Consider the following 20,890-nt stretch of genomic DNA (forward strand, 5'->3'; position numbering starts at 1 on the left):
CCCAGGAAACCCTTCCTAGTGCCCATTTCATTTCTGTCAGAAACGGGCCTTTATAACTAGTAGTTGATAATGGAAGGGCAGACTGAATGGGTCATATGGCTTTTATCTGCACTGATTTATCTATAGAAACAATTTTACTTGACAAAGTGGAAACCTTAGGTGTAAAGGGTAAGAAGCCAAGGTTTTTTTTTTAACCATTTTATTATTTTCATGTACAAACATGGCAACAAGGAAAACATTTCTAATACAACCAAATCGCTAACCAAAAATTTTTTCCATAACTGTTTCCCCCTCACCATGTCCGAACGTGTTCTTTTAATCTCACCCTCTCCCTGTCCCTCCCTCCCTACTTCAGTGTCTCATAATTCTATCTCAGCATTGTATTTTCTCCGCTAATGTCCAGAGATGCGTTGTGAGGATTGCCATTGTTCATAAGATTTCCAGATTTTTTGGTGCTGCATCAATCTACCTGTCCGCAGCGCAGTGAGTTTAGCCATCAGGCCAATGTAGTCCAGTTTCTGCAGGACTCTCGAAAGACCCGGTAGCACGGGCTGTTTCCAAGCTGCTGCCAGGACCAGCCTGCCGGCCACAAACACCTGGCCGGCAAATTGATGTATTGAATTTCGAACTCCTGCAGGTTTGAAATGCAGCATGCAGTGGTCCATTTTCATTGGGTAGCTCACCCCAGTGACCTCATGTAGGAATCTCAGTATCTCTCCCCAGTAGGCCTGGGCATGTCTACAGGTCCACCAGATGCGAGTCATATCACCTGTAGCGTCGCACTGTCGCCAGCATTTAGCTGAGCCCAGTGCGAAACATTTTTACAATGCGATGTGGAGTGTAATACCAACTATATAATAATTTATGGCCATTTTCGACCATAGCGCTAGACACTGAAACTCTGAGCAGAGATCTAATTGCTAATTTCCATGGCATCACCCCATTTATTTAGATAGTGTTCTATTGGGTTGGTGTACAGAAGTAACGCTGCATAAAGTCGTGATATGCTACCCCTGCCTCCCCCCTTCATTAATCCATTTTCTACCTTTGTTTCTGCTAGGCTAAGTTCTCCTTTTGCCCGCCGGGTTAGAAAGTCTCGTACTTGGTAGTACTGGAAAGCCTGCAGGGGGGACAGCCCATGCTCTCTACGAAGCACTTCAAAAGATAGCGTCTCACCTTCCTCCCACATTTGGCCTAGTGTACGTAATCCCATGTTCTCCCAACTGCAATAAGAAAACTTACTTCTAGTAACTCAGTCCCCAACATTTATCCCTTACTGAAACTACTGGCCAGCATTTAGCTCATAGCTTTTTTTTTTTTTTTCAAAAAGCCAGGTTTTTATTGCTTTACAAAATGCTGAGTAACTAGGAATGCTACTCAACTTGGTCGGCAATGGGTTCGAAAATTAAGATCCTGCGTAACAAAAAAAAAAACCACATTTCTAGTAATTATCAACTTGATAGAATTTAAAGAAGGTAACTGAAGCAAGCTTTTTGAGAAGGGTGCAATGAAAGTACAGACTTTTCTTCATGTTAAATTGTGAAGCGCTGCGTACAACTGGTAGCGCTATAGAAATGATTTATAGTAGTAGTAGTAATAGTAGTATGTTCTTGCAACTTAACAGAAAGATTACTTAATCTGTTTAGTGCACGTGTCCTCAAGTTCTACATACTAACCTGGTCGTCAAACTCTCCACAATGAACACTCAGATATATTTACACACCTTTGTATTAGTAGCCCCTGTTGATCTGTGGAGGAGTGGCCTAGTGGTTAGTGCAGTGGAACATGGAATGTTGCTACTATTTGAGATTCTACATGGAATGTTGCTAATGGAGGAGTAGCCTAGTGGTTAGTGCAGTGGAACATGGAATGTTGCTACTATTTGAGATTCTACATGGAATGTTGCTAGTGGAGGAGTAGCCTAGTGGTTAGTGCAGTGGAACATGGAATGTTGCTACTATTTGAGATTCTACATGGAATGTTGCTAGTGGAGGAGTGGCCTAGTGGTTAGAGCACCGGTCTTGCAATCCAGAGGTGGCCGGTTCAAATCCCACTGCTGCTCCTTGTGATCTTGGGCAAGTCACTTAACCCTCTGTTGCCTCAGGTACAAACTTAGATTGTGTGTCCTCCAGGGACAGGGAACTACCTAGTGTACCTAAAATGTAACTCACCTTGAGCTACCACTGAAAAGGTGTGAGCAAAATGAAAACCAAATACGCAGAAAACCAGACAAGTACATGGCCCTGGTCTGGTGGAGTTTACCTGCTTTGGAACAGTAAAAGGTCCCAGTGAGATTGGTTTCGATCACTGCATGCCAGCCTTTGGCACTGATGGCTTCAGCAGGGGAGGGAAACTGACCTCCTCCATTGTTCACCATAAAATCAATCCTGCCATGGAGTTCCACTGTTGATCTTACCAAGCTTTCCACCTATTAGAAACAAACATATTGAGTGAAAGAAGAATGTGCTTGATATGCTAGCATTGTCATCTACCTTTCATCTTACTGTTTTCAAACAGAATTCAATAGAAAACGATGTATTTATAAAATTTAACCATAACATATAAAACTTCACTCTAAACCTCGTTACTCCTTTACTTTGATCCTAAGTCAGTTCGTCTTCATGCTCATAAAGAAATAAATACAGAAACTGGGAAGGAAAAAAGCCTCATAGGGCTTAATGAACCAACTAGTACTGGTTCTTATCTAGCCAAAAAAAAACTTATCACGGGCATAAAAAAACGCTTTCCAAAAATACTAGGACTAGGGGGCATGTGATGAAGCTACAATGTAGTAAATTTAAAACAAATCGGAGAAAATATTTCTTCACTCTACGTGTAATTAAACTCTGGAATTCGTTGCCAGAGAATGTGGTAAAGGCGGTTAGCTTAGCAGAGTTTTAAAAAGGTTTGGACGGCTTCCTAAAGGAAAAGTCCATAGACCGTTATTAAATGGACTTGGGGAAAATCCACTATTTCTGGGATAAGCAGTATAAAATGTTTTGTACTTTTTTGGGATCTTGCCAGGTATTTGTGACCTGGATTGGCCACTGTTGGAAACAGGATGCTGGCCTTGATGGACCTTTGGTCTTTCCCAGTATGGCAATACTTATGCAGGGGGCCTGGCTGTTGTGGGGTGGGTCCCTCAGTGATCACCCCACTCCTGAAGGGTGGCCTGGCATTTGAGTTCTGGCACCTTTTTTGCTAGAAAAAACACACTGAAACCTATGGAACTTTGGAAGGCTAAGTGCTTTGAAATATGCCTCACTGAGAACCAGTAACTAGTTAAGTTGGTTCATGAAGCCCTGAGGCTTTTTCTTTCTGGTTTCTGTATTTATTTCTTACAGTGTGAAGACAGACTCAGGATTAAAGTAAAAGGAATGACGAGGTTTAAATTAAGTAGTGTACTATGCCATACTTTGTATTGTTATTTGAATATTTTTACTTTTGTAATTGTCTATTGCTTATGTTTGATTTATTCTTTCTGTACACTGCCTTCAGTGAATTCCTTCAAAAACGTGGTAAAGAATCCTAATAAATAAAGTGAAGATTTATACATGTTTTGGTGATGTTGTTCGCTTCCACTTCCTACTTTTTGAGTTTAGATGTTTCTAAATATTTCAAACAGCTGAAGACACGGCTTTTAAAGCAATTATCTGGATGAGAAACGCTGTCATCCGGAGAGGATGTGGGTGGGTGAAAAATGTTTAGTGTAATTTTAAATTGTATTTTAATATTTTAAATTGTACCATATGGCTTCTGCTTTTTGATTATAGCTGAAAAGCCACGATTAGAGACACCCCTGAAAACTCCCCCAAATCTGTCCCTTCCTCAGCTCTGACCTCACCTGGCAGCTGCCAGAACAGCTGGGTGACAGAGTCAGCTGCTGAGGCAAAGTCCCTTGATGACGGTGGTGGAAGCGTCTCCTTGCTCTCTGCTATTTCACCATCTCTGCTGCTAGCACTAGAAAGGCTTTGTAACACAAGAACAGCACATTCTTTGAATGAGTTTTACTGACACAAATGGTATAAACATTAATGCACTGATAAATCTTCTCACTGTGCTGGCTACAGAGCCAGTGAAGCAAAAGAGCGGAGCTGATACAAGGGCTAGGAAAACAGGGGACTGATGCTTCTTCTGTTGGGGCTCTAGAATAGGGAAGGGGAGATGCAGGGCACGAGGTGGAAGGCCTTGAGCTGCTCTGGGGGATGGGCACAGCCGAAGGTTTGTCTAGTGCAGAAGACATCTTTGGGCCAGTCCTGCTTGTGCCTGTAAAAGTTAATTTGTTGACGCCTCTCTATGTTCACTAAAGAGTGAATAGTGAATGTCTGAGAGAGTTTATGATTTTGTGAACCACGATTTTTTTTTCATCAGTTTGGTATCTGGATTCGTGGTCAGATTTCATATTTTTGTTTGGTAGAATGTTGATAATCCCTTGGTGACTTCAACCAGTTGCACTCAGTCTCCGAAGATGTGTCATATCCCACCAGAATGGATTGTCTAGAGTGACTTCCCAGCAACAAAAAACAGGCTTTTCCCTAATCTACTCATTTTTGATTGGAGGCAGGATGGCCGATAGGCGATTGGTCGTCTCTTTCCCCCGTCCCATCTTGATCTATTCTTTTCTATTCTGAAGTGTGTGATTTCTTCTGTCTTATTTTTCCTTTCTTAATCCTTTTATTTTTTTAATTATTGTACACCGCCTTGATTGTTTGTGAAAGATGCTATATCAAGTCTGCAATAAACATATTAGCAAAGCCAGAATAGGACAGGTCAGAAGCTGAGGCAGCCAAATCACAGATCAGGGATTTGCCCTGCTAATAAAGAAGTAGTCACAGCCCAGGGCACATTACCATCAAAAGGTTGATCCTTGTTCTTTCTACCTGGCAACAGCTGGACTTATCTGATACCCAAGTGAAAGGGCAAGATATTAAATAATGAATGGAAATATGATGTATTCTGCAAGTTATTTGCACTGTAAATTTTGGCATCACATATCAAAATAAAGCAGGAATTCCTAACCTTGCCCATGGAAATCTGTTGCTCGTCTGGTAGTCAGGATATCCCTAATAAAAATGCATCTTATAAAACTGAATTGGCCAAATCAACATCAATACTCTAAACACTTGACTAATTTAACAATTCAACCTCTTTTAAAATAAGAATATTTATGAAATTGTGATTAAAGTGCTCGGTACATCAGAGAGAAGGCTCCAGGGTTGGCACAAGCAGGCTGTATGAAACCGCTGCTCAATGCCACCGACCACTAGAGACAAGGAAAAAAAAATGTTTAAAGGTACACCCCATTCCAGCACAAATTAAAGCTGGTCCTAAATGACCCTCAAATCCCATGGCACACCCGAGGACCTGCCACAGCACACCAATGTGCTAAGGCATACCAGTTGAAAAACGCTGCACTAGAACCTGCACGACTCATTTTCCGCCAAAGTCGCCATGCTCACATTAGCCCTCTCCTTAAGTCACTTCATTGGCTCCCTATCCATTCCCGCATTCAATTCAAACTTCTCTCACTGACCTATAAGTGCATTGACTCTGCTGCTCCCCAGTACCTCTCCACTCTTGTCTCTCCCTACGACCCCCCTCGGGTACTCCGTTCTGTCCCCTTCTCCTCTACTGCTAATTTCAGACTCCGCTCCTTTTATCTCGCTGCACCTCACGCCTGGAATAGACTTCCTGAGCTGCCGGTCTTGGCTCCCTCATGGCATAAGCAGTGCAAACTGCTACTCTGGGCACAGGCACACTTCCAGCTCTAAGGGTGTTGATGGTCACCTTCCTCCATCAAAATCCCCTGCAAGCTGCCTGGAGTTGAAGCTGCCACCTTGCATCGGTGAACAAACCCATCCATCGGGCTGGAATCTACTTGCGCAGTAGACTCAAAAAAAAACCACTGCTGCATTCCCTTACGCTTCTTATCCACACGGTAAGTCAGGAAACAAGTAAAACTTAAAACAGGCAATTGCACTGAAGTGGAGCCCAATGCTACACGTCAGCCATCTTGGATCTTTTGTTCAATTTCATATAAAGTTTTGAGTGAAGAGAGAACAACCTCCAAATCAAAATGTCAGCAAGAAAGGGTTTGTGTGAATATTTATTTGCTGTCTTAAGTAAACGGGTCCTACGTATAGGCAACTCAGAGCTTAGTGGCTACAGGAGCAGGCAGAGAACCGAGGAAGCCTGCTTTTCTCACGGATGCATCACGTAATCTGGGGCAAATCACTTCACTCTCCACTGCATCAGATAAATCTTGGATTATAAATCCACTTGGACAGGGAAATAAACTATTCACAGATATACAAGTTAACTTAAGCCTGGATTTGGAAAAGACAAGTAATTACATCTATAAATCCAAATCAAAATAGTTGACCGAGTTATACACATGAGACTACCAAGTTAAGGGTTATATTCAATAAACTAAAAAAAGAAGAACACCGATAACTACTTTGAGAAGAAAGTACTTTTGTGGTGGAAAAGAAAAATGTGTCAGGGAAAGCAACCCCGACTTTCAAACTGTGCCCAGGGGATGAAGAAGGGTTGTGGGAGAGATTCCATATATGGCCTAAAAAAATCCACACAGAAAACATTTCTGCCTAAGCATCATGGGCGTAGTTTGAAACAAGCTGTCACCCCATCCTCCAATGCCCTGAGCCGCCGGCAACCTCTGCGAGAAAGCAGCACGCACGCTGCTTTAGATCTGCCCCCGGAAGCCTTTCTCCTTCAACTTCCTGTTCCCGTGCCTCCAGGGAAGGTGGGAAGCAGCGTGCGTGCTGCTTTCGCTGAGGCTGCCAGTGGCTCGGGGGATTGGAAGACGGTGGAGGGTCAAACTACACCCATGCTAAGCGTATTCTATAAGTGGCACCCAGATTTAGGCTCGGTACACAGAACACGCTTAGTTGATATCCCAGCGCCTAAAACTATGCTTATCCCTTCTTTTTGAATTATTTAGACATATTCCCTTGTACACAAAATTCTCTATGGATAAATCCCTGACTACATGATTAAGTTAATCAACCTACCACCAAGGAATGCATTGAGACTATCCCGTTCATATCTAAATCTTCATTGCCCAAACTGCAACGGGCTTAACTATAAATCCACATATGCTTCATCCTTCTTCATCAGCTCACATTTATGGAATTCTTTACCAAAAACTATAAAAATCATCCACAACCATCTGAGTTTCAGGAAATCTCTTAAGACTATTATTCAGAAAAGCCTACTCCAAGGACTCAACATATGTCTCCACTGCCTGATTCACTTCAATCTACTGACAACTTTATACATACCATCCTTCCCCCCTTCTCCCCTGGTTCCCCTGTTCCTTTCATTCCCTCCCCTTCCTCCCTATTATTTCAATTGTAGATTTATTATTGTATTAGATTCGATGTAAGCCACATTGAGCCTGAGAAGGTTGGGAAAATGTGGGGTATAAATGAGATAATACATAAATAAATATTCTGAAATTGGAATCTATATTGTAAATGAAAGCAGCACAACGAGCTTTCTATAATAAAGCATACAGTAAGTAGTTTCAGAAACTAACAATTATATGGACCCATGATTACCATTTAATTTTGGAGGACCATATTCTCCAATAACCTTGTTTATATGAGGGTCCATTACAAAAGGAGAAAAATATATATTAGAACATTCTTTTGAGAACCTTTTGTATTTATGTATTGAGATACCTAAAAATGCTACATCTCCACACAGTGGTGTGCTGGAGCAGGCTCTCACAGGCTCGCGAGAGCCGGTTGTTAAGTTTTTAAGAAATTTGGGAGCCGGTTGTTAAAGTAGGGCCCTCCATGGCTACTTTAACAACTGGCTCCCAAATTGTGGGCTTGGGCCCCCTGCTGAATTCTCTTTTATTGCTGGTGGGGATGCTGAGCCCTGCCAGCCAAGTAAATAGACTACTGCTGCTCCCCGCTCCTTGTTTCCAGCTCTGGGCAGCAGGCTGGGACTTCTCCAGCATATGTGAGATGTTTCAGCATGCTACTCAGAGCAAGACGTTGGGAGTGGTGGCAGTCCATTTATTGGTTGCCAGCAAAGGTATGCCTAGCGTGCCCACACAAAGGGAGGGAGGAGAGAGAGGCAAGTGTTGCTCCCCCCCTTCCACCCGGCCACCCCTGGCCCTTCCAACTACAGAGCTGGCTACGTCCGGAGAAAGAGCCTGTTAAAAATTTACCAGCACACCCCTGTCTCCACACCAATGAGCCCTATATCCCTCCAGGAAAGGCCAGAAGATTTGCGTTGTGTGTCTCACCCTCATCTGTTTTTTTGTTTTTTTTTTAAGTTTATATCTTTGAGCTCATTTACCTCTTCTTCTTTGCGGATGTTACACTGTATGGGAGTCAGCACAGCTGAACGTGGAGAGATTTTAGCCATCAGCTCTTTAGCCGTTTCTTTCAACCTTTCAAGCTTGCGGGAGGCAATGACGACATTACATTCTGTATTTAAAACCAGCCAGAAAAAAAAGAAATTGTGTCAGAATTGTCTATTCGTACTTCTCTATAAACGGTTAAAATTTAAAAGAGGAAAGTTTCAAAATAGCTCCTTTGCTGTCAAGTCCACAGGCCCTTTTCAGCCAGACACTTCGTATCAAATTTCAAAGAGAAAGCACGAACATAGTTTAGGTTTGAAACCTGCCAAAGGTACAAAGTCCTTGCAAACTTTTGCCCCAGTTTTTTGTGCAGGTAGATTTTCATGGAAAGTGGCACTTAGAGCTGAAAATATAATGTAATTGTATTTTCCAATCCTACCCAAAACATGTTTTCCAGGAACACCTCCCCTCAAATGTGATTTAAAGCATGCCTGGTGTAACAAACACCATTTGTATGCTCTTAGGAAGACTAAGGGCGAGCAATTTTTAGGACAATTTATGTAGACAAAATACACTGTTTACCTGTGATGGGATTTGAAAATTGCTCACTGTTGAATATTATTAACTTGTATAATATTTTATACTTATACATGGTAGATGTAAATCATTATACTAGGACTAGGGGGCATGCGATGAAGCTACAAAGTAGTAAATTTAATATGAATCGGACACAATTTTTCTTCACTCAACGTGTAATTAAACTCTGGAATTCGTTGCCAGAGAATGTGGTAAAGGCAGTTAGCTTAGCGGGGTTTAAAAAAGGTCTGGACAGCTTCCTAAAGGAAAAGTCCATAGACTATTAGACTGCTTATTTCTGGGATAAGAAGCATAAAATGTATTGAACTTTTTCAGGATCTTGCCAGGTATCTGCGACCTGGATTGGCCACTGTTGGAAACAGGACACTGGGCTTGATGGACCTTTGGTCTGTCCCAGTGTGGCAATACTTATGTACTTAAGTCCATAACCAGGATACCCGGGAGTCAAGAAAGTATAATATCCCAAAAGATCTCTTTTCTCCAAACCACTTGGAACCTCAAGTAATCATGGGGGATCACAATGTGTTACTTGTGATTTTGTAATTGAAAAATTTATAAATAAATAATAATTAAAGAAAAAAAAACAATGTGTCAATACCCTTTCGATTATGCCCCTCTGTGTATTGCAACCAAATACGTCAGTAATTTAATTCAGGTATTAATAAGATAAAAAAAATAAATAAGCATAAAAGGTCAGGGGTAAAAATCCACACACAAACCATTAAAGCTCTCGGAGATAAGAGGTGGTGGCAGCAACATTGAAATGGCATTATTTAAAACAAAAGGTAAAAGCAGCACTTAGCCAAGAAGCAAAAAAATAGAAACCAGATTTAGGGCAGCATTATAAGCGCGTTAACCATGTCCGTGCCTACAATATCCCTATAGGCGTCTACATGGTTAGCGCGCGCTAAGTGTAGGTACGCTAAAAACACTAACATAGTAACATAGTAGATGACGGCAGAAAAAGACCTGCATGGTCCATCCAGTCTGCCCAAGACAAACTCATATGTGTATACCTTACCTTGAATTTGTACCTGTCCTTTTCAGGGCACAGACCATATAAGTCTGCCCAGCAGTATTTCCCGCCTCCCAACCACCAGTCCCGCCTCCCATCACCGGCTCTGGTACAGACCGTATAAGTCTGCCCTCCCCTATCCTCGCCTCCCAACCACCACCCCCTCTTCCCCCCAACTGCTCCGCCACCCAATTTCAGCTAAGCTTCTGAGGATCCATTCCTTCTGCACAGGATTCCTCTATGCATATCCCACGCATGTTTGAACTCCGTTACCGTTTTCATCTCCACCACCTCCCGCGGGAGGGCATTCCAAGCGTCCACCACCCTCTCCGTGAAAAAATACTTCCTGACATCTTTCCTGAGTCTGCCCCCCTTCAATCTCATTTCATGTCCTCTCGTTCTACCGCCTTCCCATCTCCGGAAAAGATTCGTTCCAAAGTGTCAGCTAAGTGCTGTTATCAAGGGAATGCTCTAGTTGAATGGACCCAAATGGTCCAGTCTGAGCAAGAATTTTCAATTGATTTAACTTTTAAAACTGCCCTAGATATTGCTAACTTTCCTTTTAACTAAGTCTAAATATTCCCAATAATTATAGCAGTTCCTCTCTATCAGAGTTTGGCAGGAACAGAAAGAAAGCCAGAAAGAGAGAGAGGTTTCACAGTGCTAATTAAAATTATTAAGCAATAAGCAATAAGCATTAAAATTTAAATGCATCTTAGTAAACAAAGGTCCCCAGAAAGAGCCTCCCGTTATTTCCACCCTGGTAAAAATTACTGAGGTGGAAATAGCGGGCAGTTCTCAAAAGTAAATGACAGGATAAAGTTAGGAATGCAAAAAAGGCTGTCTTAACTTTATCCAGTATTATCTTATTAGAACCTAACGGTGCACTTCGCATATCATGTATGTTAACCGGAGGAAAAAGCCTCAACAGACTCCGTATTTTTGGCTATACAGCTCTATAAATTGTTGGGGTTCTAGCAGTCATCATAGGCAAAAAACCTCAGGGTGATAAAGTTTATGCTCAATCTTAAATACACTCAGGTAAAACACCACTTATCTTGTTACTCAGATTGCTGTCCCATGATCTGTCGCCTACTCTGTCAATTCCACGGCCTAACTTTATCCAGGTCTGAACTTTATCTAGCTACTGGTCTGAATATTCAATATTCAGTGCTGGTACCTGGATTAGGACCAACATTGAATATTCAGGTCACATTATGCCCATGACAGTCAGCGTCTTAGAAGATCACTGACCACCACAGGTTGTATATTGGGCCTAATGGGGTTTGGTTTTGTTTTTTTTAAAGACTGCAGCTGAGATAAAGGAATTTTGAACAAACTCCTAGAGCATTAAGGCAAAAAGATTGTTAACAGCAGCATACATATATGCTACTTATTTATTAGGATTTATTTACTGCTTTTTTTTAAAGAATTCACTCAAAGTGGTGTACCGTAAGAATAAATCAAACGTAAGCTTATGGAAGTCCATATACAGGACAGAATTTACTTATCTTTATATACCTATATAACAAACAAACCCCACAACCACATCAAAACTACCCCTTCCACAGATTAACAGCAATTTATGAAAACATCTCTATTAAACTAAATGCTGAAAAGCCACATTTTCAATAGCCTCTTAAATTTTCTCGCATTGTTCTCCAGTTACTACTACTACTACTATTTAGCATTTCTATAGCGCTACAAGGCATACGCAGCGCTGCACAAACATAGAAGAAAGACAGTTCAAATCAATTAATGTGTACAGGGAGGAGAGGAGGGTAGGTGGAGGCGAGTGGTTACAAGTGGTTACGAGTCAAAAGCAATGTCAAAGAGGTGGGCTTTCAGTCTAGATTTAAAGGTGGCCAAGGATGGGGCAAGACGTAGGGGCTCAGGAAGTTTATTCCAGGCGTAGGGTGCAGCGAGACAGAAGGTGCGAAGTCTGGAGTTGGCAGTAGTGGAGAAGGGAACAGATAAGAAGGATTTATCCAGGGAGTGGAGTGGAGTGCACGGGAAGGGGTGTAGGGAAGGACGAGTGTGGAGAGATACTGAGGAGCAGCAGAGTGAGTACATTTATAGGTTAGTAGAAGCTCACAATCTAATAGACAAAAAAATAAAGCAAGCAAATCAATTAATGTGTGGAGGAAAGAGGAGAGGAGGGTAGGTGGAGGCGAGTGGATACAAGTGGTTACGAGTCAAAAGCAATGTCAAAGAGGTGGGCTTTCAGTCTAGATTTAAAGGTGGCCAAGGATGGGGCAAGATGTAGGGGCTCAGGAAGTTTATTCCAGGCGTAGGGTGCAGCGAAGCTCCCTTGGTAGACTACTCTGCCAAATAGGAGCCACAACCAAAAACATTCTTGATCTCATTCTTTCACTTCCTTAATTTATTTATTTGTTGCATTTGTACCCCACATTTTCCCACCTATTTGCAGGCTCAATGTGGCTTACATAGTACCAAAGGCATTTTGCCCAGTCGGTGGTTTAACAAATACAAGTGGTATAAGTGGAGGGTCGGAATGGATGAAGATCGCGTGTTGTCCTGTTTGATCATAGTCAAGCCGTGTTGGAAGGTGAAGAGGGTTAGGTGGGGTCGTTGGGGTAGGCCTTTTTGAAGAGGCTGGTTTTTAGTGATTTTCTGAAGTTCAAGTGGTCGTAGATTGTGGTTGGGACCTCCAATAAGTCTTGACTCAGTCTCAAAGGTCACCTTGGAATATGCCTTTTGAACTTCTTATTTAGGTAAGAACCAATTCAGTTCTAACAACTTGGGAGAAGAATCACTCACAATGTGACCTGGCCAACAATAATCGAAAAGCAGTATTTTGGAGCAGCTGTAACTGACAAATCCACATCTTTGGTAACCCAAAGAACACTGCATCACCCATAATCAAATGATACCATCACAGAAGTCATTTCAACCCCTAATCCATCTTAATTTCCCATACACTGATTTTCTCCAAAGACAAGCAGGCCAATTGTATTCTCACAGCTGGATGACACCATCCACCAGAGCCCGGTGCAGATGCTGACAAGTGAGATTAATGTAGAATATTCTAGCAGCGTTCCACTACACATGCTCCGTAATATACCCGCACTTCTGGTGCATCGGGTGCCTTGGGCCTGACCATGAGCTTAACTGTTGTTCTCTCTGTTTGTAAATGCAGTTGAGGACAGAGAGGATGTGGCAGATCCAGCAGGAGAGACTTTTGGCTCCTTGAAGGATGATCCCTTGACATTAGAACCGGAAGCATCAACCTCGACAGCTGCCTAGAATTCTTTCACCACTGGGAGCGCACTGGCATTGGAGGTGTCCACCTCTCTCTCCACCCAGCGCTGAAAGAAGGCCCTGGAACCAGTTGTCATCGGACCTGACACCGAGGGTGCGTATGGGTTCAACGTCATTCTCGGCACTGAAGCACCGCAATGATGAGTGTTGGGGGAAGCAGAAAAAGCATAAGCATCGGACCTCATCAATACACAGTGCCAGGAGCTCTGGGGCATCGGCATCACCAGTACCCAAGAAGCATCAGCACCAGGAGTGCTCTCCCTCTTTGGTAGAGGTACTGGTGTGCAAGTCTTCAAGCAGACAGGTTCCCACTTCCTGTTTGGCACCAATGCCTTTTCAGGCCTGCTGTACACAGAGAACATCTGCTACAAGTGAGTAACTTTGCTTTACCACGTTAAGATATGGGTGTAAAAACTGAACCTAGGAAAAATCCAAATTCCCAGATTTCCACAACTTCTTTGTATAGATGATATCTTAACTCAATGTACCCAAAAATTCCACCTGTGAAAAATAATCCACAACCCTATTACTTCTCAAAATTTCAGTGTTATCAGTATTTACAACCAACACATTACACTTAAATCTGTGTGTTTACAACCAAAGATGTTGGTCTGTTTATGACACAAGCAGTAGTGATGAGTTGCAGAACTGTTTAGATTGGGGATTTTTCACCCATTATTTTCCTTGGCTTGGAGTGATTGTGTTAGAAGTAATAAAGAGAGGCATGTATGTGGAGGGTATCAGGTGTCATGTTGCCTGATGGCCGAAACACAACAGTTGTGTCGAGTCTTTTAATCAATTAACAAGCTTTTTAAGATTCTTGTCTCCAGGATTTGAATTTCCGTGGTCAAACATCCCACTCTCACTTATACTTGTGTTTTCCCGTGGGGAGTTCGAGTTCTCCGCTTGGCTGCGGATTCTTCTGAACACAGTGTTGCCTTTGCAATCTGTTACGGATTCAGGGATGGTGAGCCCTTGGGCCACAATCTAAGACAAGTCCCCTGGGCTGGCACAAGGGAAGAGTCAGAACAAGAAACAAGACAAGACAAGGCTAAACTAGACAGGACAGAAGGAGAAGATACAACAAATAAAACAGGAGCGGATCCAGACAAGGCAAGGAAAACAAAGCAAGAACTGGATCCAGACTGGACTAGACAAGACAAGGGCAAGGCAAGAACTAGATCCAGACAGGACTGGACAAGACAAGGCAAGGAACTGCTGGACAAAGCAGACAGACAAGGCAGAAGCTGTATCCAGACGAGACAAAGAGAGAAAAGCAACAGGACTCTAACCGAACGCAGACAAGAACAAGGCAAGACATAGAAACAAGCCTAGAACTGGGTTCAGACCAGACAGGGCAAGAACTGGATCCAGACACAAGAAAGAGCAGAACAAGACAAAGCAGGACAGGGCTGGAGCTAGGCAACAGGAACAAACAGAAGCAAGATGAAAAGACAAGGCAGGAGCCAGGAACTGAGGAGCCTGGCTGCAGCAGGAACCAAAACTAAGCAGGAGACAAGGCATACGGCTTCCATGGACTCCTAATGTGGAACATTGTAGCTATAGTTCGGGTTCCTCTTTCCCACATGCATCGAATTGCACTTGTTCACATTAAACTTCATCTGTCATTTAGATACCCAGTCTCCCAGTCTTATAAGGTCCTCTTGTAATTTTTCACAATCCTTTTGCAATTTAACAACTTTGAATAACTTTGTGATGTCTGCAAATGTAATTACCTCACTGGTTATTCCCATCTCTAGATCATTTATAAATATATTAAAAAGCAGCGGTCCCAGCACAGACCCCTGGGGAACCCCACTATCTACCCTTCTCTATTGAGAATATTGACCATTTAACCCAGCTCTGCTTTCTATCCTTTAACCAGTTTTTAATCCACAATAGAACACTATCTCCTATCCCATGACTCTCCAATTTCCTCTGGAGTCTTTCATGAAGTACTTTCTCAAATACCATTTGAAAATCCAGAGACACAATATCAACTGGTTCACCTTTATCCAAATGTTTGCTCACCCCTTCAAAGAAATATAGTAGATTGGTGAAGCAAAATTTCTTAATCCACGTTGGCTTTTGAATATGCTCTGTAATTTTGTTCTTTATAATAGTCTCTACCAATTTTGCAAGGTACCGACATCCGGCTCACGGTCTATAATTTCCCAGATCACCTCTGGAACCTTTTTAAAAAAGAAATCAATGTTATGTTGGCCACCCTCCAATCTTCTGGTACCATGCTTGATTTTAGAGATAAATTACACATTACTAACAATAGTTCTGCAAGTTCATTTTTCAATTCTATCAGTACTCTGGGATGAATACCATCCGGTCCAGATGATTTGCTACTCTTCAGTTTGACAAATTGCACCATTACATCATTCAGGTTTACAGAGATTTCATTCAGGTTCTCTCTTTCCCAAATTACTGCCTTCTGACCCTCATCTGTCTGCCTTTAACATCTACCCACCCAACTCGGCTCCTCTTTTTTTCTCACCTTAAGTACATAAGTATTGCCATATTGGGTCAGACCAAAGGTCCATCAAGCCCAGCATCCTGTTTCTAACAGTGGCCAATCCAGGTCACAAATACCCGGCAAGATCCCCAAAAAGTACAAAACATTTTATACTGGTTATCCCAGAAATAGTGGATTTTCCCCAAGTCTAATTTAATAATAGTCTATGGTCTTTTCCTTTAGGAAGCCGTCCAAACCTTTGTAAAACTCTGCTAAGCTAACCGCCTTTACCACACTCTCTGGCAACGAATTCCAGAGTTTAATTACACGTTGAATGAAGAAAACGTTTCTCTGAATCGTTTTAAATGTACTACTTTATAGTAGTGATGCCTTCTCTCTTTCATTCTCCTAGTCCCCGGCACCTCTCACCCTCTCCCCGTGCTGACATCCCTTTTCTCTGTCAAAAGAAGTAGCCATCATTTATCTTTTGCCGAATCCCACAGGAAAGTGAAAAGTTTACAAAAGGATTGGGGAGAATCCCGCGGTATCCGTTGGAAAAAAAATTAACTTTTAAAAGTTTATTAAAGGATCTAGGAGGATCCCGGAACAAAGAAAAGTTTAACTACACACCAATTCTGCCTTGTCATAGATTCTGTGACTGGCTGCAGGGGGCCTGGCTATTGTGGGGCGGGTCCCTCAGTGATCACCCCTCCCCTGAAGGGTGGCCTGGCATTTGAGTACCAGCATCTTTTTTGCTAGAAAAACAACATACTGTTCTTTAGGATTCCAGAATCTTGCTATTCTTTGGGGTTCTATATGGAATGTTGCTACTCTTTGAAATTCTGCATGGAATCTTGCCACTCTTTAGGATTCCAGAATCTTGCTATTCTTTGGGGTTCTATATGGAATGTTGCTACTCTTTGAAATTCTGCATGGAATCTTGTCACTCTTTAGGACTCCAGAATCTTGCTATTCTTTGGGGTTCTATGTGGAATGTTGCTACTCTTTGAAATTCTGCATGGAATCTTGCCATTCTTTAGGATTCCAGAATCTTGCTATTCTTTGGGGTTCTATGTGGAATGTTGCTACTCTTTGAAATTCTGCATGGAATCTTGCCATTCTTTAGGATTCCAGAATCTTGCTATTCTTTGGGGTTCTATGTGGAATGTTGCTACTCTTTGAAATTCTGCATGGAATCTTGCTATTCTTTAGGATTCCAGAATCTTGCTATTCTTTGGGGTTCTATGTGGAATGTTGCTACTCTTTGAAATTCTGCATGGAATCTTGCCACTCTTTAGGATTCCAGAATCTTGCTATTCTTTGGGGTTCTATATGGAATGCTGCTACTCTTTGAGATTCTGCATGGAATCTTGTCACTCAACTACAAACAAAACTATTAATGACCTCCTGTCGTGTCTAAACAGAGGTGAAAGTAGAATCTACGGCCGTTCTCGGGGGGGGGGGGGGGGGGGAGAGGTATGTAAGCTTGTATAAAGTGTCCACCGACAATCTACCAGCACATACACTAAAAAATGTACAGTTCCACAGGCAGCACAACTGCATAGGTGCCCCCCTCCTTAACCCCTGTTCCCTCCTCCAGTTCTACTCCGCACAACCAACCTAAGCTGAGCAGCTCGGCACTGATGGCCTTGCCGATTCCAGAGCCGCCGCCGGTGACTATAGCCACTTTCCCACTGAAAACTCCCGGAGCCAGCAAACTGCGAACCGCCATCATAGCAAGGGCAAAGTGCACATGACAGCTGATGAGCGGCTCGCGCTTAAGCAGAGAGAGGTCTCAGGCCAGGCAGCCAATAATAACCAGTCTGAGACAGCAAGAGGCGGGGACAGACCAAGGCGCCGGAAAGGTAGTGGGGCAACCAATAGGATGCGTTAGCTAGAGTGAGGGGCGGGGCAGAAGGTGACTGTTAAATAACAGGAACAATCTTCTAGCCAAGGCGGCTGATGCGGGATGACGTCAAACAGTTGAACCCACCTCTGTTTCCTCTTCCCCGCGCAACCGTCATCCCAGTACACTCACAATAAAGCAAACAAACCTATGAGCGGAGGGGGAGGGGGGAAATGGGACTTGACATACCGCCTTTCTGAGGTTTTTGCAACTACATTCAAAGCGTTTACATATATTCAGGTACTTATTTTGTACCTGGGGCAATGGAGGGTTAAGTGACAGTTGCCCAGAGTCACAAGGAGCTGCAGTGGGAATCGAACTCACTTCCCCCAGACTCAAAGTCTACTGCATTAAACACTAGGCAACTCCTCCAGCTCCAGGTTGTTGTTCTTTATTGTTGACTAGTAAAAAAGGCGGTTTCTGGAACAAATGAAACGGGCGCTAGTAAGGTTTTCCTGGGAGTGTGTATGTTTGAGAGAGAGAGCCAGAGTGAATGTGCGGGTGTGTGACAGAGTGAGACTGTGTGTGTGTGAGAATGAGAGTGTGTGACAGGGCCCCCTCCCCTGTTCCTAATGCCCCTCACCACGTTCCCTCCCCTCCTTTTCCTCCTCCTTCCCACACTTTGGGTTCCTTAAGGCTTTCAAAAGTCTATGTACCCCCGTGGCCCTAACGCCCAGTATCCGGATACCCCACCGCTTTCCTCCTCACCCCTCCCCCAAGATATAATACTTTCACGTCCTTCATTTTTTTTTTGTGTCCTATCTACCCTGTGTACAAATGGCCGGCATTCAGATTGTGTTCCTCTGGTAATTTTTCATTTCTTTCATTAATTCCGACCTTGCCCTCCCCCCTGAACACTTTTGGTTCCTTCAGTCTTTTAAAACTCTCCTATGTACCCTGTGTGCTAATGGCCAGCATTGAGATTGTTTTCATGTCCCAAATTTGCATGTCTTTCAGTCATTCACAACTCCCCCCCCCCCCCCTTCTCCAGTTTAACACTTTCGTTTCCTTCAGTCTTTTAAAACTCTCCTATCTACCCTCCTGTGTCCTAATGGCCAGCATTCAGATTGTTTTCCTTTCCCAAATGTTCATGTCTTTCAGTCATCAGAACTCCTCCCTCCCCCCATTTAACACTTTCGGTTCCTTCAGTCTTTTAAAACTCTCCTATCTACCCTGTGTCCTAATGGCCAGCATTCAGATTGTTTTCCTTTCCCAAATGTTCATGTCTTTCAGTGGTTCAGAACTCCCCCCTCCCCCCATTTAACACTTTCGGTTCCTTCAGTCTTTTAAAACTCTCCTATCAACCCTTTGTCCTAATGGCCAGCACTCAGATTGTTTTGCTTTGCCAAATTGTCTGTCACTGATGTCACTGAGGTCAGTGTGTGCCTGCCTAGCAGACCACTTCCGGCAGGCACGGTCCCAAGCACATCCTGTTGGAGGTGAGAATTATTACATAGGATAGCATTTTTATGTAATTTCACTTATATAATTTAATTTTCACTTTTATTTCATTTCACTAATATATTTTCAAACATGTCAGCTTGTGCAGCTTACAGATATACACAGAGGAAGTATAATAACGGAATGCTTTTTCATAGGTAGAGTAGTAATTCGTTTTATAAATCGTAATCAGTGTGTCATTTGGAGGGGCTGGTTATAGGGACACCCATCTCGTGTCATATTTGTGCAGAGGTAGTTTTTTTCCTCCTGGTAAAGAGCCATTAAAACAGACATCATGTTATGAGAATCAGGTGCTCAACATTCAGAGTTTCTATTTATTTATTTATTTACTTACTTACGGGGTTCTTTACTAAAGCTTAATTCGAGATAAGCTTTAGTAAACAAACATATTACTTACTTAGGGGCTCTTTTACTAAGGCACACTGGCGTTTTTAGCTCGCGCTAAAAATAGACACTCACTAAACACTAAAGACGCCCGTAGTAATACATTGGCATCTCTAGCGTTTAGCACACACCTATTTTTAGCGTGCACTAAAAATGCCAGTGCACCTTAGTAAAAGACCCCCTTACTTATGACATTAACTGTATATTCCACATTAAACATGAATTAGATTGAAAGCTGGGAGCATTTAAAATCTATTTTTTTTTTTTTCCTGTGCTTTGATCAAAAGAAGAAGATGGCACTGGGAACTTGCTCCTTATGTTTTGTGGATTGTAGTAGTATATTATAAAAATGCACTTGATATTTTTATTACCACTATTTAAAATACAGATATTTAATAATGAGGGCAGAGCTGCCTTCATGTAGAACTCCAGAGTCAGTCTAAGGGGTATGTTTACTAAGGTGCATTAGCGTTTTTAACGCGCCTTTAAAGTTAAGGCACGTTAAACACTAATGCACCTATACATTTCTATGGGCATGGTAGCATTTAACGCACGTAAACCATTAGTGCATGTTAAAACCACTACTGCGCTTATAGCGCACCTTAGTAAGCATAGGCGTAAATGTTCCAACATTGTCCAGGTCAACACACTATTAGCAGCCAAGTTCATACAAAGTTAATTATGTTCAATTAAAAATATATCTGTTGGCTCAAGCTGCTTGATATGTGAATATTCCATCACTGTTTAATTATTGCTACCAACTATTACATATTAAGGGCATTTGCTTTAAACTTTGTTTTCATTCCTTTATCCAGACCTTACATGCACATGGTATTGCTTTTTAAACCCAAAGGTGAATCCTAAGGGGGGGGTTGAACAATTAGGCATAAACTGTGTTGTTTTGGACTGCTTTGGTTCCTGCTGATCTGTACAGCTGCTGTCTGGAATTTTGGAAATCAGAAAATACAAATTAAGTCTTGGACGTACTCTGTAGAAGTTGTTGTTTACTTTTGCAACGTGTGTATGCATGTAATAATATTTGAATAATTATCTATACTTATGGCTATGATTTCTGAACATGTGGCATCATTAAAGAATAGACTTTTAAATGCCCAGTTGGGCATATATGCTAATCTCAACTTTGTTAAATGTTTCAGACATATCCATCTATTTGCTCCCATTATATAAGTGAATTCTATTATTCTACCTCACTGTATTTTCAAATGTAAGCCACATTGAACCCAACTTTGCTTGGGATAATGTGTGATATAAATGTAAAAAAAAAATCCGTTATCCTCCACCTTTTATGACACTGCAAAAGGATGATGGCAAAAGGAAAACAAGTTTGGTCCAGTGAAGACTAACTCTAAATAATCTGCTCCTTAGCTGGGCCCTAGTATTACCATATTGAAAATACAACCATACCATGCCTCTGTGGTTATGTTT

The 20,890-nt window shown here is 42.2% G+C and overlaps 1 protein-coding gene across 1 annotated transcript in view; it reads right to left on the reverse strand.

Moving 5' to 3' along the window:
* The window catches only part of PECR (peroxisomal trans-2-enoyl-CoA reductase), a 59,443-nt gene extending 41,977 nt beyond the window's left edge, over positions 1 to 17,466 (reverse strand). Inside the window, exons 1-3 of the mRNA XM_030210346.1 lie at positions 17,314 to 17,466; positions 8,332 to 8,462; positions 2,263 to 2,428 (exon numbers count right to left, since the gene is read on the reverse strand). Coding sequence (XP_030066206.1) covers positions 2,263 to 2,428; positions 8,332 to 8,462; positions 17,314 to 17,428 — 412 coding nt within the window. The 5' untranslated portion in view covers positions 17,429 to 17,466. The remainder of the gene's footprint in view (positions 1 to 2,262; positions 2,429 to 8,331; positions 8,463 to 17,313) is intronic.
* Between the last annotated feature and the right edge of the window lie 3,424 nt (positions 17,467 to 20,890).

This window comes from Microcaecilia unicolor, chromosome 7, assembly GCF_901765095.1.
Source record: "Microcaecilia unicolor chromosome 7, aMicUni1.1, whole genome shotgun sequence".
NCBI lineage: Eukaryota > Metazoa > Chordata > Amphibia > Gymnophiona > Siphonopidae > Microcaecilia > Microcaecilia unicolor.